At 40.0% G+C, this 25,771-nt stretch overlaps 2 protein-coding genes across 4 annotated transcripts in view; one reads left to right on the top strand and one right to left on the bottom strand.

Moving 5' to 3' along the window:
* The window catches only part of RCBTB2 (RCC1 and BTB domain containing protein 2), a 35,067-nt gene extending 31,180 nt beyond the window's left edge, over window positions 1–3,887 (top strand). For all 3 annotated transcript variants that reach the window (XM_065053816.1, XM_065053828.1, XM_021286800.2), the window contains one exon: window positions 227–3,887. In XM_065053816.1, coding sequence (XP_064909888.1) covers window positions 227–367 — 141 coding nt within the window. In that variant the 3' untranslated portion in view covers window positions 368–3,887. The remainder of the gene's footprint in view (window positions 1–226) is intronic.
* Window positions 3,888–5,242: 1,355 nt separating this feature from the next.
* The window catches only part of RB1 (RB transcriptional corepressor 1), an 80,610-nt gene continuing 60,081 nt past the window's right edge, over window positions 5,243–25,771 (bottom strand). Inside the window, exons 18-27 of the mRNA XM_065053795.1 lie at window positions 13,374–13,492; window positions 13,068–13,213; window positions 12,220–12,365; window positions 11,553–11,657; window positions 10,397–10,510; window positions 10,139–10,305; window positions 9,418–9,448; window positions 8,930–9,072; window positions 8,451–8,500; window positions 5,243–7,271 (exon numbers count right to left, since the gene is read on the bottom strand). Coding sequence (XP_064909867.1) covers window positions 7,198–7,271; window positions 8,451–8,500; window positions 8,930–9,072; window positions 9,418–9,448; window positions 10,139–10,305; window positions 10,397–10,510; window positions 11,553–11,657; window positions 12,220–12,365; window positions 13,068–13,213; window positions 13,374–13,492 — 1,095 coding nt within the window. The 3' untranslated portion in view covers window positions 5,243–7,197. The remainder of the gene's footprint in view (window positions 7,272–8,450; window positions 8,501–8,929; window positions 9,073–9,417; window positions 9,449–10,138; window positions 10,306–10,396; window positions 10,511–11,552; window positions 11,658–12,219; window positions 12,366–13,067; window positions 13,214–13,373; window positions 13,493–25,771) is intronic.

A 25,771-nucleotide genomic window follows, 5' to 3' on the forward strand; every position in this document is an offset into this window, starting at 1 on the left:
GTTTGTATGAACAAATGTCATCCTGTCATTTGTGATGTGATCAAAAAAAAGGATTGGTAATCACAGAATCACAGAATGGTTGGGGTTAGACGGGACCTCTGGAGATTATCTAGTGTGAACAGCCTGGTATATTCTCTGCTAATTAAATGAATGACAGATTTGAAACATATTATTATTATTTCACCTTCAGTCATTCATATTACAAATTACCTCAATTTGTTCCTAGGACTTGGAAGAATTTTGCTTCAGATTTTGCATAAATCATTTAACTGTTGTTACACAAACTCAAGGCTTCGCAGAAATGGACCACGACCTCCTGAAAAACTTCATTAGCAAAGCAAGCAGAGTGGGAGCATTCCGGAATTGAGGTCTGACTACCGCCAAGATGAAGAACACCACCTCTTCTCTCCTGGAAATACTTCTCCTTTGGGGATCTTGTCCATGGTCAGAACATGTAAAGGTTTGGAAAAGAAAGACTTGGTGTCCATCAGCTTAGGAAATGTGTAACAGTCTCCTAATGTATAGGTTTTGTAAAGATGGCCACAGCATAGGGTGAGAGTTCATTGCCAACAGTCAGAATTTAACAACAAAAATCTAATGTAGTAACTAACCTTTCCCGTTTCAATTTGAGCAATCTAAGCCATCATTATCTTCTCTGGGTTTGTTTGTTTGTTTGTTTTTTTCTTTTTTTAAAAACAATCTGCATTTGGATTATTTGGATTTTACGGGACAGTGACCTGTTTGCTGTTGACTTTCACAGTACACGTTTTTCACCAGGCTAAGTTAATATGCCATAGCGGGCTCCTTTGTGCCTGATTCATCATCCAGTGAAGACACAAACTTGTTTTTTCTGAACATAGGATAAAGCAATATGAATTCTTTAGGATGAGAGGTTTCCTGATTGGTGTTTGAAGTGTAAATACATAAGCCATGAAGAGCTTCAGCTGGATATTACAGTTTCGAATTCCTGGCATTTACGTCCATTGTTCTAGAGAGAATGAAAAAACCCAAACTTTCCATTACACCCGGCATGTTCCCTGGCACCTCAACGGGCCAGGAAGCATTTGCAGTATTTGCTGGGATGTGAATTACTGTGCTGTGTGTTCTGGTCCTCAGAAAACCATGCGGCTGCTTGTTACCAAGAAAAAGAAATGCAAACAAAAAAATCTCAAGGAAAGGGAAGTTCCACCTGAGGTTTGTTTATTCCCATCTATCTATCCCCCAGGAGATCATGTTAAGAAAGACAGAGGAAGAGATAGATAGTATGGAAGTAATAAGATGGGTCTTACAATTAAATTGTAAGAGTGAAACTCATGTGATTTTCCATGTGGCAATAAGGGCATCACTGACCATTAAGGGGACTGGGTGGCGAAGGGAGATGCTTAATTTCAAACTGACTAAAGTGAGTTTGGATGGAAGCCCAGCCGGTGTTGCACAGAGGGAGGTTTGCCCCATTGCAGAAGATGCCAAGCTCATGAAACATGAACTTGAATTTTATAATTAACCCTGAAGAATCATTTATCTTAAAATTTTGAGTGGGTGAAGTGACTTCAAGTGCCTTTTGTAGTATTTTACAAATAGAGAAGGCAAGAAGCTGGAGGGCCAGGCTCAGTGCGCTGATGTACGTGACCTTCCCTCAGATCTCGCTCTGCCACAGAATCCCTCGATGACTTTTTCTAATCCTCAAGTGTGGTTTCTAAGAACTTAATTCCCTTAAATGATCGCAGCCTCATTTCCTCATTTCTGAAGTAGAAAGAGCTGTTTTTTGTTATATTGGAGGATCATTTCTCAAACAATCCTGTTGTTTGAGGAGGAGAAGGGGAAGCCCTTCCTCAGAGGAGGGGAGGAGCAGCAGGGAGCAGGGCCTCTCTCCACACCAGCCCCTGCGGGTGTGAGCGGAAGGGTGAGGCACGCAGACAGTAGAATTGACTTAGGAAGAAGGCCACAAGCAAATTATTTTGGAAAATGCTGTGGTAAAAAAAATACTTGTGTTTGAGGCATTTGCCTCGGACTCTCGCTAGCAATGTATTGGGTCATCTACTGCTAGCAAGCGTGTTCTGCCACCCCCTCAGTGGTCAGTATAACTTCCTCCAGCAGTACAAGTCCACACTTCAGCAGCTTTGTCAGTATTTTGTATTCAAACAGAACTGTTCAAAACCTTTCCAGTACATAATGCAGTTTCATCAAAACCACAGCTTCCCTGGGTGGGGGGAGAGACATCAGTTTTGGTAACTTTGTGTTGCAAAGGACTTGACTCAGGCACACAGACAGAGGTTAATGCAGACAGTAAAACAGTATCAATGTTGGGCACAACTTTTCTGCAAACCTTGTAAGATTCAGCCCAGCACTAACCATGCCAAAGCACAGACACAAGTCAAGCCTACCTAAGCCAAAGCTGGTTAGTGCCAGATGTTTTGGTGAAGCCAGGGATGGCTGGAGTGAAGTCTCTGCCCCTCTGAGTCCTGGGCTCAAGTCCTGTCAGCATTTTCTCAGCCACAGCAGCACACAGAAGGAGGATGTAACACCACAGCCCAGACTTTGTGGAGCAGCTTGTATTGGATCTTGCCAGCACATCCACAGCACTGGAACCAGCTGCACACCCACCTGTGCCACCCACAGGGGCCTTTCGGTCACTCCAACCTTCCCAAGAAATGCACTGTAATAGGTCTCCCCACATTTCTGTTGTTTTACCTAAAGAACAAAACCAAAACTGTAAACCTGAAATGACTGGTTTTTAACTCAACGTGTGATCACAATCCCTGCTCCAGGTCGAGCCTGGCTTCCCGCAGACACCACAGAGCGATGGCGCAGGAGCATGACACCGCTCTGCTAAGCTGGCGCAAGTTCATAATGCAGAAGTTCAGCAGTTACTCCAGGCAAAATAGCAGGCTTGCTTAGCAAGGTATTTTTGGCTTAATATAACCAATAGTGCCATGCGTTTTTCCAGTTTATTTCCTTCCTTTCCAACTTACTGCGCACACTAAAGCCTAGGTGCGATTTCAGAGCAATTGCTAAAGCCTGTAATTTTAAGGGAAAGCATCTCTGGACTGAATGAGGGTGATTCTAAAGGTCCAACATGTCAGTGTTGGATTTTCTTCATGCAATATCTATCGGTTGACCTGGATGCGACAGCATCACATTCATAGAGACATTTATTTATTTAATTTTTTAAACTTTTCATTTGCATGCACTTTCCTTGGCACTTAAAGGTCGATGTTTAAAAAACATACTGGCTTAGGTGGTTAAATGTGGATGTTTGTATATAAATCTGTCCTTAAAACCAAATGATGGGACATTTTAGAAGAAATTAGGGATGCATTTTACCATTGTGAGATAGTCTGTAGCAAACCTGGATTTGTGCATCTTGCAGGTTAAATACTTCATTAAGTATGTAAGTATGTAAGCATTGTTCTGTTTTAGGACACTAAGGACAAAATGGTATTTGTTAACAAGTGAAAATAAGCTCAAGTGTAAACTCTACCTGGGTTTAAATAGAGGGATGTTCCACTTTACAGAAGGGGACTGAGGTGGGTAACTTTCTGAATCAAATGCAATTTGAAAGAACAAGAAACGGCAGGGAGAGGGTCATTAAGTATTTTCCTGAGTTACTGAAGCTGAGAGCCAGCACTGGCACTCGTGCCACCTCTAGAGGTTTGTTACAATGCCCGACAACCATGTAAACTGTTTTTATATGACCTGAACAACGTCCATGGGCTTTCCTTGTAAAGCAAAGCATTTCATTACCCCATAGAGACAAGACTCATTGGCTACTGCCTAACCATGTAGAAAGTTTACAGCCTGAACATGATTTTATGTTTCAATTTGTTTCTTTGTAAACTTACCTGGTTTTAATAGGCCATTAATAAAAACGCCATAATATTTAAGAAGTATGAGCTGGATTTTTTCATTTTCATTGGGAGTGAAGAAAGTCTGACACTTCTCAACTGAGTTGACTACATAGTTAGTAGTGCGGAGAAAAAAAGAAGTAAAATAGAAGCAAAATAGTATTTCAGAGAGATATTTTAAAGACTATTTGTGTTCTTCAGGAAACACCTGCCATCAGATAAATCATTTGTAAGCAGAATAAAAACTGAGTCTGCAAAAAAAAGAGCTGGAGAATTTACATAAGTATATTTCCACCTTTCAAATAAATTAACACCTCACAATGATTAATGAAACTGTCCCCAGAACACCAGTAATAGTTTCCTAAGCAAATGTACATTATGACAAACTTATTTGTTGCATTTTAGAATATTTCAGCTTGTACTTTGCACCAGTATAACACAGCCTTAGTCTCCAGCTGTTTCACACTGGACACAGGTATCTTCCTGCAGCCACTCCTGTACCTGAGAACACACACTTTACACATTCCCTCTGTCTGCTCTGGTACCTGTGAGGAACCTGCTACTGACTACAGCCTCCCTGCACTAGTGCTGCAAGTCAAATGCAGGGAGGAAGAAATGAAGTTCCTGTAACATGTAGGAACAAACAGGGGACAGCAGGAAGAGATTTGGGTATAAAACGCTGAATAAAGAGGCTGGGAGTCAGCTTGTGTGTCTCGAGGTGGCTACACCAGCCAAGCCAACTGATTAAATTCTCCTTAGTGCCAGTGGGGAGAAACGGGCCTTTCCGAGGCACAATTCCCCAGCCCACGCTGCATGCATGGAGCTTACACAGAGACAGGTTTTCTCCACAAATATCTTTCTCCCCAGTGATTAGAGTTACAAGCCTCACTGGTAGGCACCCAAAATCCCCTGTCACATTTTCCATCCAACTCTTCTGCTCCGAATCCTAATTCCCTCCTTACACAGGAGCGTGGACATCGCTGGCTGTTTCCAGAAGTCCTGACAGTGAAGGAATGGATTATGAAAAGAGGAGGGGGTGAAATGATGGGAACTCTTCTCAATGTGGACACCAGCTTCTCTGCAGGACCACACGCCTCTGCCAGGGCCGTGACTGTGACCCAGAGCACGGTATGGACCTGCCCCTGCCACAAGTGGTACCAATGGTGACCCTCCAACCAAAGCTCTGGTGAAAACCACATGCCCAGAACCTCCCATGGAAACTTCTGAAAGTAAGCACAAGCCCAAGAGCGCAACCATTTGTACCTCTGCGCCAAGGGGGAATCGCTGGAGACTGAGTCACCTCTGCTTACACCAGCTGCAGGAGTGTGATACAGGAGGACACCATTACCATATGAAGCCACCTGCTCATCTAATCAAAGAAAACTACCGACTATAAGTCTTTTAAAAGCTATTTTATTTGCCTTGAAAGGAGAGAAACTGATTAGTTGTATAAAATATTATCATACATTTGATGTAAAAGCCTTCAGTCTGTTTGAACAAAAAAAATACGTTGTCACAGTAAAGAAATAATACATCTGTTCAGGTACTGGACTCTGTAATACCACCCTCTGGCCAAAGGATCGCGGAAGAACCTCAACTGCTGTGACAGTGCTTACAGCCGGTGTACCCCAACATTAACATACATTCTGTCTGTAGAACTGCAAAAAGTGAGAAAATAAACGCCAGGTACTCTTAATACTTCTGTACATTTTTCAGGAAGAAAGCTGAAGCCACATTGAGACTAAAAAAATAACTCCGTTTTATTTTAAAATACATTGAGAAGTGTGCTGCTCATAGAATTTTTAGTAGCGCTAGGATTAGCTTCTGCTCAACACAAGAACTGATGGGTAAAATGTGCTACTGTGAGTATTCCAGGATCACCTAAATGATCTCTAAAAAAGCTACCCAGAGAAGACATTGGTTTAAACTTTTCTGTAATGGATAGCAGGCTTGTCTACTTATCACTGTCTTAATTTAAGTAGCTGCAAAAGCTAAATTGCATAAAAATGGGTACTTTTAAAGCAAGCCTTCAATTATTTATTTCTACTTCAATCCACTGGACGTAAAACATGTGCTTTCCTTAACTGGCTGTTTTGAAAACGCTTTGCCATTGCAAGAAAAATTCCAGTAGCTCAATCAGTAACTTACAAACACATAAGATGAAAAAACTCTTGGGGTTGATTTGGGTTTGGTTTTTTATAATATTTAATTCCTTTTTTATTTTATTGCTGGTTGCAAGAGTTCACACGTTGCCTGTTAAACTCTGCCCTTTCAGTAAAACAAGACAGACTGATCTTCCCAACATGGGCTCGTCCAGTTTGGCCCCAGAACCCGAGTGCAGACGCGCAGCTTTCTGCTCCAGGGAAGATGTTTGGTACCTATTTGTCAAGCTCTGTGGCTTGGCCACAGTTAGTTGAAAATTTGAAGACATCAAGAACATTCTACATCATTAGAATTTGGAAATCTTATGCGTACCAGGTGAGGCTTAGGTCTGGGGTTCTTTTTAATTCATGTGTGGTTTTTTTGTTTGGTTTTGTGGGTTTTTCTGTGTTTGTTTTTGTTTTAAATAATCGGTATTTTCCACGAAAAGAAAGTGCACATCAAGTACTCTGCCTATGGGAAGAAGCTTCAGCTTCCACGAAGATTCTTTGTGGGATTCTGGGAGAAACCCATCTGAGATTCATTTTCCATGGAACTCACACTGATGGACAGTAACTGCCCTCGGAAATTACATCAGGGAGGGTGCAGGGGAAGGAAAACTACAAGACGCAAAGTACTGGTTTCAGTAGTACAGCTACATAACGAGTTCACCTCCAATTCAGGTTGTACTTCTCACGGGAGGCCCTGATGCTGCGGGGTCTGTGACCGCTGTGCAGTTAATGGGAATTTGATGCGCTAATTATATACATAGAGAGAAATCTCTGCAGTATCTGGCCCCTCGTTTTCACAATTCACAAGTAACAAAAATCTAAAAATGAAACCTAAGAAACAAAATTAGTGCATTTCAAATCATTCTAGCTAACATTTTGTCTTCAGACAGAAAACTTCAATCCAAGTAGACCGAATTGGCTTAAATCAGTAATGTTGCAAGAGGAAACTAAAACACCTTCCAAGTCTGTTTTTAAAATCCTCAAAAAAATATATAAATTAAATTCAGTGGCTTACATTGTATACAAGCTACACCATAAGGCAAAGTTACATGAAAAACATTTAAAAATCTTAAAAGTCCAAATGCTTTCAACTAGCAGCTTGGAATAAAAAGCAACTAAAAAAGCAACTCAACTAATGAAGGCTGTAGAACAGAAACTACCTAAGGGGGCCTGCAGCGCAGCCCCTGGTCCTGAGAAGATTCTCACTTTTCTTCACTGGCTGAGGTATCATTTCCATCATTCAGCTTCTGCTTTTGCATTCTTGTTCGAGTAGATGCTTAAAAAAAAAAATAAAGGAATGGAATTAAATATTTTCTTCAGAATAACTCTGGGTGCGATTATTTCTTGTAAAAATTGGTAATGACACACGGAATTGAATTACGCCATTCTAAATAAAATGCCACATTTTAAAAGTAATTCTGCGCTGCTTCAGCAATTCCTGCTCAATGTCACGCTTCTTAAACTCCTTCCGCCCATGCACTGAAGTTCTCCTGGTTTCTGCATGTTGTCCGTGTTCATCCCCGAGGCGAGTGGATGGACATCAGGCATGGATCTCATCCTGTTGCCAGGCAGATACCGAGGGCCAAGCAGCCCATGGGGGAAACACCTTTTCCCCCCAGGGACACACAAAACCACTGCATGTGAAGTGGAACATCCCTTCTTAAGCTCTGCCACAAGTAAACACTGGAATGTCTCCCCTACCTTAAAATAAAGGAGAGGTGCCTGGGTCCCTGCTCACACCTGGCTTGATGAAACCAAGACTTGCTAGGTAAGAATTTTTAACAGGCAAAGCCACTCAGCCACAGAGCTCAGATTCCACCAGAGAGTGAGAGTTGCCTGGTCAAACCAAGCGTGTTCCTTCTCAGGAGTGGAAAATACAAACTCTCATGCGGGGACTACGACGTTTTGCTTTTTATGAGCTAGATTTCAATTTTATTGGAAAACCAGAAAAGCAATCCCATAAAATCTGAAAGGAATGCTGATCCATGGCAGAAGCAGCAGCAGTCTCACGCATTTGAGTATAAAAGACAGCAACGCAACATGCAAAATTACACACAATTTTCCTGTGTCTATAATTTTCCTTTACTATATTATAATGACCAAAAAAGGTGTTCTGGTCAACTAAATGCTGCTGCAATTACCAGAAATTTCCACTCGCAAGCTCTCAGCTAAGTGTCTGTCACTGGAACAAACAAAAAAACTCTGGCAAGCATTTAATTCCATTTCAAGATTTCTAGTGTTTAAGAAGAACTTGTCATGCTAATTTTCTTATTTGACATCCATGCTGCTGTGCCACTTAGTGTCCTCAAAAAGGCTTTTGAGAATTTCCATTTTATAATCTAAGCAAGTTACCAAAATGACATCAGTGCTGAGCGATGTTTTTTATCTAAATAGGCACAAACTGGTTTATCCCAGGCACTCGCTGCTGTGCAGTTAATGAAAAGATAATACTCACTCATTTCTGCAAGTTTTTGCTGGAACTTGGACTCCTGGGGTAGGTGTTTGCTGCAGACAGAAATCATACAATTAAGCAGAAGTTAAAGCCATTTGTTTCCTCATAACCTAACTTTAAATCCAGGTTAGTTCATTTCAGTGCTATTGCCTTCTCTTACAAAGACACAAACTCTCTTTCGTCCACACTAAACTCAAGAGTTGCTTGATTTCTCCTATGTCTAAAAAAATTGGTGTTTGTTTTTTAAAAGACTGATGAGACAACAGCACTCAGCAGTAACACTGGGATGCTGGACGTATGGGCACTGAATGAATTCTTGCTTCTGACATCAAAGCATCTAATTGAGAAGTATTATGGTGCCATCTCTCATTTCGTATTTTGACTAAAGTTCACAAAGTTGGGATGCCAGGAAACGTCAGGATGGAAGGCCCTGATAACCAATTATAAGTAAGATTACTGAAAAGCCCAGAACAATCTCTCACCTTCCGTCTGCTTCGTCTTGCCCTTCTATATCGAAGCGCAGCCTCTTCAGCGGCTTGGGAGCAGCGCTCACTTCGGCGCTGCGTTTTAGTGGACCGTCACTGTTGCACACCATCTGGTTTATTTTTTGAAACTTTTCAGAAGCCTGAAATGAGAAGACAATAGGGAAAGAATTATCAACAAATCCCAAAACTAAAACTTGTCAGACCATCCACTAAAAATTTAGGAGTTCTAACACTCCGCAGTTTAAGAACTCGATCTTCTGTCAAAGCAACTAAAATAAAACGCAAAACATTTTAAAAGTGAGGTCTGGATGTTTGAAAGGAGTTAACAGAACACCCCTGTAATCTTTGTGCTTCCAGGTTCCATAAAACACTACGTTAAACTAGAGAAACTCACTGGCAGCTTCACAGATGCCCGCAGGCAATCCCTGTTCCACCACAAGTTACACGCGTTCAAGACCAGACACTAAAAAATATGTAAAACTCACCCCAAATGATTCACCGATTGACACCAAAATTCTGCCAAAAGGAGAGAAGTGTTTAAGATTAAGCTGCATTTCACAACAACAGAAGCATCTGCTAATTTGCAGTTTAGCATAAGTCATTCACAAAGTCTCTTCCTCTATCTGCATTACCAGTGCAAACCCACACTGCACTTTACTAATCTAAAATATACAATAACATTTTAACTTCTGTACACAGTGGGTCAGGTGCAATGGGACTCACTTGATCCTACTTTGAAACACCCACTGGACACTTGCACATTCACTGTTGTCCTCATCTGATAAGAACCAGTGACCAATAGGTTGAAACATTCTGCTCAGTCAACCAAAACATTTTGTTCCACAGAAGTATTTTCTCTTTAAACAAGTCTACAAAGCTCCTCTATGTTTTTCAGGAGTGCAATCCAGAGTCAAAGCCAACATTTAAGCAACTAGGTCAGAGAAACCCTTTTGGATCTGACTGTTCTAAAACAAACAAACAAAACACCCCCAAAATACTGAACTTCAGTACACTGACTCAACTGAAACAGAAATGCACTCAAAGATGAATAAAGACTCCAAATACAGGAGACAAACTTTTAACTAGAAAAGAGATAATCACCACAGACTATTGACAAATTAGATCGTGCGCTTTTTCTCATTTGCTTCCACTGAAATCCCCAAAATGCCTTTAATTTAGCCAAAGAAATGCTTGTCAACAGCCTACCTGGACCTTGGAGTCATCTTTGTGGGTGACTGAAACCCATCGGAGAATTTGTAGGGGCTCTTCAAGGGTGAGATGTAGATGTTGTTGCCAGCAGGGACACGGCGAGGAGAGTTGGAAAACTGGTACGGGCTGCGAGGAATGTGTGGAATAGGTGACAGAGTGGGAGGCTACAAAAATAATACAAGAATCACAAGGTTTTATTCTCTATATATCCCTAGTCTATTAAAAAATTAATACTACACACAGCTATCAGCTTACCCTATTGGATGCATACTGCAGAATGTTTGTCTTCAACTTCTGCATAAACTCTAAGTTGTAGAAGACTATAATGGAGTCATACTGTCCTTCCCTGATAAGAACACGTTTGAAAGTCTACATAGGGTGAGAAAATCATACACAGTTAAAAAAAAAAAGGACAATTTTACATCTGACAAACTCAAAGCCATTCAAACAATCTGTGTTAGATAAGAGCTAAGATGGCATAGGTGTTGTATAGAAGTCATTGTACCTACTATTTAGAACTGTTCTAAATTGGTTTTTTGTCCCAAACATATATGAACATCAGTAGTGGCACCTACTTAATTAACTGACACAGCCCCCTAGTGCAAAAGCAGTTCATCGGTTCTATAGCAACATTTTCCAAATTTATGCTCCCATTTACTTTCACACAAGCCAAAAAAAAAAGGCTTCACTACTGTGGAAGCCTTGCAAGGCTAAAAAAAAAAAGCATTACTGACCTGATATGGATAAAATAGTTCTTTAGTCCTGAAGACATAAGTCTGGAGTTTAGCCAAGATGCACAAATACACTATGAGAAATTCTGCTAATAAAAGGATGCCTACAGGTCAGCAACTGTTAGTTTGATTTTCTACTGATTTAATTATCATTCTGTGCAAAAATTTAAGTGCAGTAAGGCCCTCACAAAGAAAGCAACTTTTTAATCTTAGAACTAAGTCTGCAACTTTAATACATGTGTACCTGTTTGCTACATAAATGTACATCTCTCCCTGGTATCTAACCATATTTCTATGAAAGCTTCTGAAGTTATCTGCTCACCCCCCTGAACACCCAGAGGAACTTGGGTAACTTTTAAAAGATCTTGGGTTGCTTTTGAAAATCCTAGGAGCTGTATATCTGAATCATTCATCAAGTCTCCAAATATTATAATCACCCATTGTTTAGTATCTTTAAGTAAAGAAGCAGAATGACGTTTGTTTTCCGAGGAGAGTTATCAAAGTATTGGTGTGAGATGTTTAAAGGGACATTTCATATTGGAGCCAGTTTTCTCCTCCACAAAATGGAGATACAATGAAGCAGAAGTTTTCTTTATATGTTCAAGTGTGTTAGACAGACAGAGAGAAACAATTAGTTTACAACATTTTTACAGAGAGGTAACATTAAAGAATTTCCATACCTCTTGGTTTGTGTTGGGAAGCTCCTTGTACGCTGAAACTATTGTTTTAAATCTGAGATCTACATTCTTTACTTTGCATATGCCATACATGCAACACATCATGATCTATCAGAGAAACAAGACAAGACAACTGGAAATGCAGAAAATGAATTCAGCTGCTTCATTTCAGGTTAATAAATCAGTTGATGAGCTTCACTACTGATTGTGCTCTGTAAACCAGCATGCAGCTCAACTCCGTAAGAGCTTCCAGTATATACACCAAGTACTGTTCCCTCAATTTCTGCATGGCAATCAAGTAACTGGAGCTGATAATATCATCTTAAACTCATTTTGCATGCTGCAGTTTTAGGGCAGAGTAACAAAACTTTCATCAGCAACGCATCTTCTGAAAGAAAATAACAATTTTCTTAAGAAAATTATTACAAAATTTGGTATGTCTTCATTATTGTGAAAACAGCTGTAAATGGTAGTTGAAGATCCCATAATAACTGCGAGTACTTAAAAAAAACTTGAAACGATAGATTGTACTCTGAATTAATTTCTCCTTTGAGTGATCAATAAAGAAATAAAACCTCAGATTACAATTTCTAACAGCTAAAGAATGTATAAGAAACATTTTGTTCAGGAAAAGCTTTTTAAACTTTTAAACATTTTTTGTTAATGTTACCTGGTCCAAGTGTCTGTCTCTCATAAGTTCATACTCATTTTGCAGTGTGTGCTGGAAGAGGGTCCAGATCAAGAGTTCCAGGTCAGGATGGTCAGAGAGAAGCCGAAAGAACAGGGTGTGTAGTCGAAGATAGGCCAGTAGATAAACTTCAGAAAGAGAGAAGAAAAACAAACTGAAATTGTAATAAATAAGAGTATACAAAAATAAAAGAAACACAATGGAGGATGGGCAGCAATTGAATGTTCACCATCTCCCACTACAAAAACTACAAACCAAAGGAAGGCGGTAGAACCCAGGTTCAAAATAAATGGAAATTCTTCATACAACTTCATACAACTGGCACTGGACACACAGAAGTCCACACCAAACCGTGCTGCTCATGTTACGTCTACTCTGATTCAAAAAGAGTCTGAACAAGCAGTTAGAACATGAATCTGCTGAGAGTTACTAAGCAGACATTACAAAATGCTCAGGAAAACCCCCAAGCTGGAGAAAGAAGCAGCTTGGGAAAGCATTCAAGGGAAAGAAGCGCACACGCTTGGCCAGTTCTCAAGCTTCCCGTGACATCTATTTATGGTCACTACTAGAAAAAGGACGCTATGATAGAAGAACCTTCCATCTGAGCCCATATGGTTATGCTTACAATCAGTAGACAAGTTTTCAGTTCAAACTCACAGTGTGAGCACACACATTAATCTGCTGCCACCATTTTAGTGCTTCTTCCAGAGGCAGCTGAGGGTTTGCACAGCGTTTACTACAGATTATTTTAAATGCTGAGCTCTAAAAGCCCAAAAGGATAAATAACAAGAGATAACTTTGGAATTTCAGCATGTACAGAACCGACAAACCTTTTTTGTAGAACAGAGAGAGGGAGGTAGATTTTTGCGGCCTCTGTGTTTGGGGGCTCACACCTGGCTGAGCATCTGGAGCAGAAGTAGCACTTGGAGGAGGTCCAGATGCTTTCTTCTTAGGAGATCTCACAGGAGAAAGATAGCTGGAGATTCAACATGTATTAAACACTTAACATCACAGGATAAAGGAACAAATTTCTATGAATAATACTTGCAGGAACTCTTCCCTCTTCCCCCATTAGAAGAAATTAATTGCTACTGTAACTGGTTATTCCCATATGAAAAATTAAAAATGTCACTTACAGGTCTGCTGCAGTGTGATTATGTTGGAGAGGCAGGTTGAGAGCGGCAGTGGGCTCAGGCTGATCAGCTTGGCCTTCTCGTTCTTTTGACTGCTTGATAAGATCGAACACAGGCGACCCCTAGAAAAACAACAGAAAGTTCATTTTGCTGCGAATAGACAACAACACTGGGTGGAGTTTGTTATTACTTCTCTAAAAACAACCCCCAGAATACGATCCTTAACAGAAGATTAACACTTCGAAATACTTGAGAACACTCACATTTTGCCAGATAAATTTTAACTATTTAACTGACAAAATTTAACTATGAAATACATCAAACACTTTTTCTGTTTCAATAGCAGTCAATTAGATATAGGCTAACCACAGCTGAACCATAGTTCTAGTATAGAATCTCTTAACTTCCTATTAAGTAACCATTTGTGAAAAGAAGAACAAACAATACAAGAAAATACATATGTCACATTTCCAGAAAAACAAAAAAAAACCCAACCAACCCAAAAAACAAATTGGTGACTAAAAGTTACTGCCGTATATAGTGTCAATCCACTTCTGCTTCAACATCTACCCAGTATCTTACACATGATAACATACAAAACATGGTCATAACTCATCTAACTGCACTGGGGACTATTCAGACCTCAATAGTATCACGTTCCAGAGCTCCCTCTGGCAAGAGTTTTAGTCACTCAAAGTCTCTCATGCCCAAAAACAAAACCCATTTTGATTTTAGGTCAACTATCAGTACTTTAGGCAGCTGGAATACATCGGAACCTACTAAAAGACTGAGGTAGGAGGTGATGCAGCGAGAATCTAAGTGGAATGGAGGTTCTGGATGAAGCAACATCAGTCCTACTGCTGACGTTGGTAATAAAGAACAGTCTTGCAGAAACAAAATCTCAGGCTTTTGCTGCTTGTGTGCCATGTACAGAGTAGAATTATGCTGAAACAGTGAAACTCCATGGGAAAATATTTTGGTACCATATTTATAATTAGTTTTGAAAACAAAGGGTTGCTGGCTTCTGAGTTTTTATTTTCTTTGAACAGGAGACTCATCCTTGAGCACAAAGTTGCCTTCCAACAGTGCAGCATCAGAGCTCCAGAAGCGACAGAACAACTTCTTAGCAAATATCTGCCTTCTCGGGGAAAAGGCAGTGTTCATGAGACTGGAAACGAAGTGGGCAAACCCAGACATTCAGCATTTTCCTCCAAATGGTCCCTCAAAAGACAGCAGTAAAATCAATCAGCTCAGCACTTTGTACACAGTGCATCATCTGACTCTCCAAGGTCTGTTTGATCCTACATATGCATGTTACTAATATTAAAATATGATGGCACAGATGACAAATCTGTAGCTACAATAACAAAAAGGAGCACAGTGTGCATGTAAAGCAAGCTGCATCACCTGTCTAAGGCAGTAAGAAACAGGCCTAGTTACAGTAGACTACATTTGCTAGAATTAAAACTAGCATTAAGACCTTCCTCATTTAGCCTTATGTCCAAAAACTCCACTTTTATTCTGACGTGCATCAACTAAAAATTTAGAGCAACAAGAGTGACTTCAGATTTACAATTTTTCACAATGTATATTTTTTTAATTACAGTTTTGGCAATACTGGAGCTGTTTCATCCGTAACAAAACAACCATGGGTTAGTGACTCATAACCACAGGGCTATTTCTCCGTTTCTCAACAAGATCGGCTCTTGGGCTGGTTTGCATCATCTTTCCCTGGACTTAGGAGTTCAAGCATTTCTCTCTTTTTTTCTTTCGGTGCTGCCCTTGCTGAAAATGCAGGGACACAACCTTCTCCATTTCTCACTCTCCTGACCACTTGGCCTCTTCCTTTTTATTATTCCCATCAGGGTTTCACCATGCTCTGAAGAACCCAAGTTCCTTTTCCAGGGCGGTCACTAATTCATTGCTGAAACATCTCTTGATTCCCTGACAGAGTGAATCCCACTTCATTCATCTCACATTTTAGCTATTAATGACAGAGGAAACCTTGTTTTCAACGAAGCATCAGTAGGAGGAAAAGCAGTTGACAAAGGAGAATGAGAAACCAAGAAACAGAAGCAAAAGTTATTAATTTTGAAGTTACTATTTGCCACCTGCAGTTCCAGGTCCTCCCTCAACCCTGCTCCCATTTTCACTACACAGAGTGGGATTCATTACATCAGGTGAGGGGACACAGCAGGTTGCTGCCTGTAGAAGGGACCTGCCTACATTTGTATCGTTTCCACTCCTCTCCTACTCAGCGGCCTTGACAATCAGTCAGTCTCTGCATAAGCCAATTCAATGCTCTAAACCAGCAGAAAGCTAACAGAAAAAGCAAAACCAGATTTGAGCCAGCTCTGCCAAGAACCAGAAGAAAAGCCAGGAGAGACATTAGGAAAAGTCAGGGCAGCAACACCACGAAGGTCGGGAGCAGAGCAGGAAAGAGAAGAAAACAGAGAGTACATGTCCCATGTGTACAGACAACAACCTGTTCAGTCAGCTGATTGGCATGTCAAACTTTACCCTACAGGAATTTATGAAATCTACTTACTGCTTCCCACCAGTTAGATCAACAACAGTAGCAAGAGATATTATTTGTGTAGAAACTTCTGCTTATAGAGATTGAGTAGCAACATGCAGCAAGACCAATAAACCTTTTCTGGCTCCTGCAAATACTAATTGACTCTGTGGTTAAAAACGTGTCAAGATAAAGGCGGTGTTGTCACCCAGCGGGCCCCCCAGCAGCGCAGAACAGCCAGCACCAGCAATGGTGGGATGTGTGAAGGCACTGACTCAGTCCGCACCCTGGGGCAAAATGTGGTCAGCCTACCTGCACTGACTGCAGAAACTTCATTAGAGCTGCCGTTACATGAGCAGGAAAAGGTTATTTAATTTTCAGACCTGGTGAAATTCTACCGCTGATCACAGTTTCCAGCTTACAGCTGAGATGACTGTCGATGAAGGGTTCTGTGCTCATTCCCCAGGGGCTCCTACCACTCCTGCTGGTGGCCTTCCAAATGCACAGCCAGGTAGCTGGAGAAGTTGGTGCTGCACGCATGAGACGGGTGCCTCACAAAAAAACAAGTCTGCCAACACCAGAGACAAGTTCTCAAGTGCATCTACTCCCCACCTTGCAAAACGGATGGCTTTAATTACAGCCTTACCTCCTTTCTTCATATTTGAACACCAAAAAAAAGACTTCTATTTAGTGAATCCGAAGCGCATTCTGTAGCTTGCAGGGAGTTTTCAAGCGTATCTGGGCAAACTCTGCTCAGCTTTAGTCTCGCTACTTGGTATTCAATAATCTACCCCTCGCTATAATGAACAAATTACGATGTCATTAACCAGACAATTACCGGTCCTCTAAGTATTAGTCACAAAAGAACTTTAACCCCCAGCCCAGCTTTATCAAATAGGAATGTTTATCAGTAACTTGTTTCTAAAGTGACATTATTCACACTATCTTTCACAAATTTTATATTGCTTTTTAAAGCTTTTAAGCAGCACTTCAGTTCAACAGGTCAGCACCAATGCATTCCTTTCACATGACAGGAGTTTTGCACAGTTTTTACTTTAATGCTCACTAAGTGATGTTACTAGATGCAGCCACAGGATAAATTTTACTAATTAAGTGAAGTGCTGCTTTTCATCTGAGACTCCCCTGTGACAGTTAGAGAAGCCCCTTTTTATTAGTGTGAAAAGGGAGAAAGCAGTTAAGGCTGGAATTTCTCAGGGCCAAACAGCCATTGGCATCAGAATGAAGAACAATACTTAAAACTGACTCAGTCCCCTCTCACACTGCCAGGGCTCTACTACACTGAGCTCTGGCCATTGAGCAGGGCTTTGTTAAGCAAGTCTCTGCAGGATAGAGCAATACCTTCAGCACAACCACTTGCAGTGATTTTTTCCCCAATCTGAAAACTCCTTTTATGGACAAAACCAGCTGAACTTCTCGTTGGCTAATCTGTATTTGGCTATGATGAAACTATAGGACACACAGGTGCTCCCCAGCTCCCTGATCTTTACATCAGCTCTGTTCCAACAACATGTTTAACTGGACTTTGGTTTCAATGAAAAGATTAAACAAAAGACCTAAATCCTTAAATACGGACAACAGCTACCTTGGGGTTTGGGTGTCCTCCACTGAGTACAGAGAAGCCCCTGAGCAGCTTTACTCCCAGCAGCACTAGTTAGGAGTTGAAAACTGCTTTTGTCTTTATTTTTTATTGCTTTATGCTTCCATCCTTTACAAAATCTCCTGATCAATTTTCAGGTGTGTTTTCAGTTGGTTGTTTTTTTTCTTCTCTCTCTCCTCCCCCTCCGTCATGTTAATGCAACACTTATCACTAAACTAGCATTTATCTCAATGCCTAGCTAAACCCATGGGAGTGGGTGGTGGTGGTTTGGTTTGTTTTTTAAATGCATTATCAACACCACCACAGATTATTGCATCAGTTAATAAAATATAGAACATTAAGAAATGTTTTTCTTCATAATATGCTAAAAGGTCTCTGTGATTTTGCAAGGCAAAGCAAAGCTGATTTAGAATCAACATCTTTGGAATGGAAGTGCAAGGACTGTATCAGAATGATTTCCACTCCTCTTTCCCATGACAGAAATGAGCAGCCAGAAAGCTGACTTTCGCTTGCAACTGTATTTTCAGAAGCTTCACATGACAATTAGTATTCAGAATTCTGAAATAATTTAAACATACCAAAATAAAATAAACTTCACAGTCTAAATTTAAATAGTATTTAATATGAAAAACACAGTAAGATTAAGGACTGTGTTTTAATTTCATACGTATGAGTTGGGTTATATAAATTATGATCCTATTAGTGGTTGTATTCACAAAATCTAAAAATAAAAACACTAACGACTGCAACATTAACAGTTTAATTCATGTAAGAATACTGCCAGAACTGCTTTTAAGCCCTTAGAGCACATGTGTATTTAATACAAGTCCTATTCCTCCCTTACTGATATCCAGTATTTAAAAATCAAGTAATACTGTCATCAAGCTTTCCGAGGATCTCCTTTTATCTAAGTTTGTAGTACACAGAGGGTAAAAAAGCAGAAAAGAAAACAGCGACTGTTAATTAGTTCTGGTCATTCAAAAGCGGTATTTTGAGGGGCTTTTCCTCCATACAAAAGTGGCTTAGAAAGTCATAAACCACAGAGGAAGCGGCAAGCGCACACTGATACACACATACAAATCATGAAAACCGTGATTATTTGAAGTCCTTGATGCAAAGCACACAAGCAGCTGACCTGAAAGCAAGTGCCCGAGCCTCAAGCCTGTTAGGAGTATCCAAGTTCAGTTCTCTCATGTTCCAGTTTCTCATAAAATTAAAAAAAAATATCGCACCAGAAAAGAATAACTGCTTCTGGTCTGGCAAGTAGGACCCATTGTAGAAATGTGGACCTGATTTAGGTAGTCTCTACTGAATACAAATACTTTAATATGAATTCAAGCATCTCTAGCGGGAGAAAACAAGATTTCCTACCAAAAGCTGTTCAAAGGCCTAGTGAAAATGGAGTTCAAGTCTCTCCAGTCAGAGAAGGAAAGACAGGTCACCAAGGCCTGGATATGCATCATAAACTCGTGTTGCTTTAAATGATGCTGCAAAACCATTCTCTTTACAGTTTTGCGACAACCTCTTCCTCAAAAGCCTCTGGAGAGGCCTGGCAAGTCTTGGTAGAATTCAGACATTATTTTAGAACAATGAATACCACAAATTTCAGCCCCTCCACTCCAAAAATTGCACTTCACCAGATGGTTACATTAACCAATTCTCTATGTTTTACAAGGTCTCTCAGCAAAGGTCCAAGGGGCTACTTCACTACCAGATATAAAAGCATCATCAAGGTATCCTTCCTAGCAATGGAGAAAGGTGCATGTGAAAACAGCCACCAAACTTCAGACAGGCCCACCACATATATGTCTTTCCCAGAAGTTATGGGAAGGTGTGGAGAGAGATTAAAATCTCAAGCATATCACATCAAGACAAACAGTTGACAGACATGATTAGGTATCTGGGGTGATAGCTGCTTTTAAAAATAGTTGAGTCAAGCTAAATTAAAAAGTGAAACAAATTTAAAGACAACTCAGGGAATTCAGCAATCTCATTTTTATCCCTCTGGTTTTTAAATTTTAACCATGAAGATGATAGACTTTCTGTGTTAACTACCAGAATGTTCAAAAATATTACACAGACTGATGATAACGCTCTGCAAATAGGGAAACTACTGACACAGCTATTGCTTTGTAGCTCTGCAAACCAATCACCAGTTGAATATTGAAGAGAAAAATGAACTGTGGTCATCAGGACTGCTCCTATTTGCCAAACCTGTGAGACTAACTTCTTAAAAATCACTTTGAAAAGAGTTTTAAAAGACAGTCTACATGCACAATTACGTTTTTAATCAACTATTTTGTTTAGACTACTCTGGATGAACCTGGGGAGACTGCCACTATGTGGTTTGCAGTAGGCTCTTGCACCACTTCCTTCAGCAGTTTTTCTGCTCAAGACTCACACGCTTTACAGCGCTTTTTATAAAGGAAAAGAAAGGCTCGCTGAGTAACTAACGAGTTAATATTCAGCACATTAAAGCCCTAACTACACAAATTCTCTAAGCTAGTACAAGCCGGTTTTGCACCAAAAGGCACTTCATCTTTCTGCGTCCTCGTCCCCGTCATCCCCAGTCCCTCTTGTGTCAGCAGACTTGGAGATCTGGTCCAAGGAACCAGAGTTTTGTTGGAGGTGGTTTTATTTAGTTTGAGGGGTTTTTGCTGCTTTATGTAAACACATTTGTCAGGGGAGGCCTTAGTTTTATGTTCAGAGCAGCTCCCCTACCCCTTTCACCTTATGGCAACACAAGTGTTTGTGTTTTGTCACACAAAGGGACAGAAATGAGCAGCTGGAAGATGACAAGACAAAAATCTTTCAGTGGCAGTACCAGGGCAGAGAAAGGGAAGTCATGCCCCTCAGATTCCCAGGTTTCTCCTCTAAAGTGGTCACGCATCTCCAGATCTTCAGCTCAGAGGCTCTGACAGGCTCCTGCAGGTAAGGCTCTTTAAAGAAAGTGCTGCCACAGGGCAGATGGGAACGCAGCTACTGGCTAAACAACAGATATTGAAAGTATGAATAAATGCTCAATTTAGAGGTCTCGTGCTCTCTGCTGAGATTGCTGCTATTTGACATTCCCAAACAACAGGGAAATGTGTCAAAGGCAGGGAAGAGAAGGCTTCTAGAAACATAAAATTATCCAGTTTTAGGAAAAATAAACTCACTGTGGAGAGATCTCATGACTTTCAATGAGTGAATGATAAAATACCTATAATAGTCAATGATGATAAAAGCAAAAATAATGAACAGGGAAAAACGACCTTAACTTTCCATTTTCAAAAGGGCTCTAATGTTATCATCATTTACAAATATATAGAGTTAGTGACTAATTCTGAAAACACCAATTCCAAGGTCAAAAGTCAAAGCTTAAAGAATTATCAGCAAACTAATAAAACAGAATTATAATTGGGACAGAATAGTAGCCATTGGATTATCAGAGTCACCAAACTAAATTATCAGGCAACAAGACTGAAAGCCAAAACCAACTAGTATTTTGTACAGCCCATGTTCAGCTGTGGAAATAACTGCTACAAAACATGAATGTGGAAAATTCACTTTTCTTCAAAAGACAACTGCACATATAGTTTCGCAAAGCACTACAGAACACATTAATCCTTACTATGTATTTTTTGTTGAGTGTTATCCAAGAAAATAGCATTGTAGGCCCATCCTCCACGTTTTCCACCCCCTAAAGCAATTGCTACAAGCCTCTTCCAGATGGTCCGTGGTCTGCGCTGACAGCGGTGCTATAGAAACAATCTCTATCTGAAGTAATCAGCATGTTTATTGCCTCGCTCCCCTGGGGTAACCAGGCTTCAATATCTCTAATTCTTGCACAAACCCTCCTTCTCCAGATCTCCAGGCAAAAGCCAAAGGTCTTAAAGTGAACCAATACCAGTTTCCCCCCATCTCTGCACAAGAAAGTGTTTACAACATATAAACTAAAACCCACCCGATGTGAACTATTGGACTGTCAGAAATGCTAATGTATCAGTCAGCAACAGACTGTCAAAAATCTTGAGGCTGAGAGTTGTTATCAACAGCCTTAAACTGTGAAAACACTTCAGAGCGTGAAGACTTTTTCAGTAGAGGAGGTAGAGATGCTATAAAGTACCATTACATTAACAGACATCACAGTATTAATTATATCACTTCTATAGTTATTTCCATACATAAAACTTATTAAACTCAGGAGCAAAACAGCACAGAAGCACTTTCTTCAGAAGAATTTTTGAGTCACAAAATGTCTACATCAGTAAAGAGAATTTATTCATGTAATTACCACAGTAACGAGCAAACAGATTGTCACAGCACCACATCATGCTTTCTAGCAGTTTCATTTCTAACTGACTTACACAGTCCAGGTTCCCAGAACAACAATTAAGAGCAGTTCCAGGAATTATTTTTCCAAGTACAAGTGGAGACACTACAATGAAGAGCCTCTGTGATTTTCAGTTAAAGCCAGTAATACAGCTTCAAGTCTCGTGTTCTTTCCAGTTTCTCATTAGCTGGACAAATTTAGGTACAACGTACCACTGACAATTCTCTTAATTCAGCTAAAAGTGGTAAGTGTGCCAGGAAGCTTTGTAGACAGCAGTTTTTTGAAAGAGCAGGACAGTATCTTTCACTAACATAACCAATGAGTCAACAAATTATGAACTGAGCAAAAAAGGACACAACAGATAATGTGCAGAGGGTGTGGATGAGCACGAACAGAAAGACCAATTCTCTAGAAAAAGTAATATTAGCTAGGGGTTGGTACATGTCCTGAAACCACTAAGAGCAGGCTGCTCTGTGATACTTAAAACAAAAAGGACTATAAATACCTTGAAATGTGCTTTGTATAATCTAAGGGAAAAACAAGACAAAGAAATTGGAGTTCCAAAACCAATATGCCATGTTTCATAACAAAATATGGCAACATGAGCATGAAAACTGTTTCATACCACGGATTTACGAGTGTAACGTTACCGGTATAAACCCATCCCTTAAGAAGATTTGATCTTAACTTAAGCCAATACTTCTTTGACTGCCATTACAGAATATCTCAAGCTCAGTTACCTCAGTCTATATGTAGTATTTTCCCAAGGCAGACAAAACCTGCCAGTCATCATGTTGTGTTTAGCTTTCAAAGCGGCAGCCTATGCAGAGCTTCTGAGTGGTCAGCTGACAGAATTTAACAAGATGCCTCCAATTAAATAACTGCTTGTAAAGTAGAAACGTTTAACAATCTGACAAAATACAGTATAGCAGAGGTAAGGAGTAATGCACTGGAAATCAGATTAACAAGAGAAGATTAAAAAAAGTCTTGGGCTATTATGTGTCTTCATTAAAAATACATCATTCCCAATCTGAAAATGAATAATTGAATTTTGACAGTGGGATACAGAAGAGTATAAAAATCACTCAAAACACCCCAAATTTTTCAATGACTTATCTGAACAGATCACAGAATGTCAGGGATTGGAAGGGACCTCGAAAGATCATCCAGTCCAATCCCCCCATGGAGCAGGAACACCCAGATGAGGTTACACAGGAAGGTGTCCAGGCGGGTTTTGAATGTCTCCAGAGTAGGAGACTCCACAACCTCCCTGGGCAGCCTGTTCCAGTGTTCTGGCACCCTCACTGTGAAGAAGTTTCTTCTCATATTTAAGTGGAACCTCCTGTGTTCCAGTTTTTATCCATTGCCCCATGTCCTATCATTGGTTGTCACTGAGAAGTGACAACCTCTTGACACTCACCCTTTACATATTTATAAACATTAATGAGGTCACCCCTCAGTGTCCTCCAAACTGAAGAGACTCAGCTCCCTCAGCCTTTCCTCATATGAGAGATGCTCCACTCCCTGATCTGAAACAAAAACTTGGAAGACACTGGACTCTATATTTTTTTATGTTACATCCATTTCATATTTACTTTTTAGTAATTTTACAAATGTATTTTAACATATGCTAAATGTTTCCCCTACTGTTTTCTCTCAAAGTTTTGCAGCAAGTTCTGAGATAGATATCATAGTGTATTCTACTAAAAAAAGTTCAGATCTCCATACTGCCCTGGCTTTTTTCTGGTTATCACTTCACTCCCCTCCCTCCTCTTAAGGCCAGTTTCACTCATTGACAGCATTAGCTGGCTTCCTTAACTACAAATTGTAAATGTGTATAACCATACCAGAAACAATTCTATAATCAGTATGCCAGCATTAGCTTTTTATAGATCTGAGATGGAAAAAGTGTAACTAATATTGTCAAACACGAGTGTCCCTCAGTAAATGATAGAGTCAGAAGTGTGTTGCACTATAACGTGGGGTATCTGTGGAGTTACTCCAGGATCCTCAAAAAGACTAAAGAAACCTTAATACAATGCATCTGCTTTAATTTTTTTTAACAACAAAAGATGTAGCTCAGCTAGCAAAGAAAGGCAAAAACCACTAAAAAGGGAGGGGGGAAAAAAATCATCTAAATGATTTATATAAGATCTAAGTGATTGTGTCTAAGTGGTAAACTACAGCTACAGTCACTTGGACCTCAGCAACATCTGCAAAAAGCTCAAGCTAACATTTCCTCAAATGAGGCCAGTATTATTTTTCAGAAAAATAATGTAAGACATGATATTCAGTGCCTTTTCACACAAATCTTTTTTGAAGACTTATCAGTAAAGGCTACCTCAGGCTCTGGAAAAACATGCTGGAAGGCAGAACTTTCCCTCCTTAGATATTTAGAGCAAAATGCTGCAGGAAGTTACCGATTTATAGTGCCTTAAAACACTTTGTTTCCAGTTTACACAAAGTCAAGCCTAAATGCTTTTCTGTGGAAATACAACATCTGATTACTGGATGTCATAGAGGGCAATTGCTGGTCACTATATTTAACATGAGCTACTTTAATTCACGTCACCAGCTTGGGGAATAGTAGAAAGAAAGGCTGGAAGCAATGTCACACTCTCATTCTGAATTATTTGACTAACAAATAGCCGATACACAGACAGCTGCAATATAGCCAGGTGACAGCACCATAAAATGTTTGCTGCCAATTCAACCTTCTCATTTTTAACTTCCTTCAAGCTTGTTAAAAATTGCACCGAGCTTTTTTTTCCCTTACCTGAGTGAATTACATAAACTACCAGATTAGAGCATAAAGTGACTTTAGAGAAAACGTAGTTTTGGACAAAAATACCTAAGTGCTGAACTACCAATGCAAGTTAGATCCTGCTGATGCCCATGGAAATGACACAAATTTGCATTTAAAACTCAAAGCAATTCTATTTGGATGACTTCACGGGGATCTAGGAAAGCAATGCCAATCTTCAAGTTTTAAAATCAACAGTTAGAAAAAGCAAAGATCATGGGGATTCTTTTCTGAAATACCACATACCAGATCTCCCACTTTATATTTGAATAGCACTGATGGAAAACCTTCCCCTCTGTGGGAAGGCCTTGTGCCACACACACACGCAGTGAAGGATTCACATGTGGCATCCAGTCTTCCCATCTGCAGCCCCTTTGCCCACCTTTTCTGGAAATTAAAGCCATAACTGAGTTTGGAGGCTCCTTGCAAGACCCAGGAGGGCAACCAGATGCCTCTGAAGAACGGAAAAGCCATGCTGGTTGAGAAGTACAAACCCAATGGGGGACTTAAGAGCAAGGCTGCCCAGCTAAGACATAGGCATGTGGGTCTTGGGTCTTCATAAAGATGAGGAAGCCAACACCGCTTTTAAAATGACAACATCTACAATGTAACATACCCTAAAAGAACATCAACATTTTAAGAACATCCGTGATGCTTGCTTTTTTGTTTGTGCTCAGATACTCCTGAGCATAGGGAGCAGATGTGTTTATGAAAAATCAAGAAATTTGCATGGCCTCTGCTGTCAACATCTGTGCAACATTTGCTCCTTGACCACTTATCTTTCAGTTGTGTTTCTACTAGCATATAATTAAAAACTGCAACATGTACAGAATGTACACGACCTTCCCTGAAGTAATAAATCAGTGACAATAGGCAATAGATGGAGAGCATCTATCAACAAAGCCATGAAATTGACTCAGCTGACAAGCTACATCCAATTATGAAAGGATCAAAACCTGTGTTTCCCTTGTTCTCATTAAATTACAAATATCATGCTGTTTCCACAAGAAAAATGTGAAACCCTGCAGTAATAAAGTGCTTTTCTATTCAAGATCTCTGAATTTTTATTATAAGCAAATCTCAGTCATTTGTAAACAGAGCAAAGACAGTTTCAATGTTTCTGATGAAACCACTATGTTTTACATCCTAT

Source organism: Columba livia, chromosome 1 (genome assembly GCF_036013475.1).
Source record: "Columba livia isolate bColLiv1 breed racing homer chromosome 1, bColLiv1.pat.W.v2, whole genome shotgun sequence".
NCBI lineage: Eukaryota > Metazoa > Chordata > Aves > Columbiformes > Columbidae > Columba > Columba livia.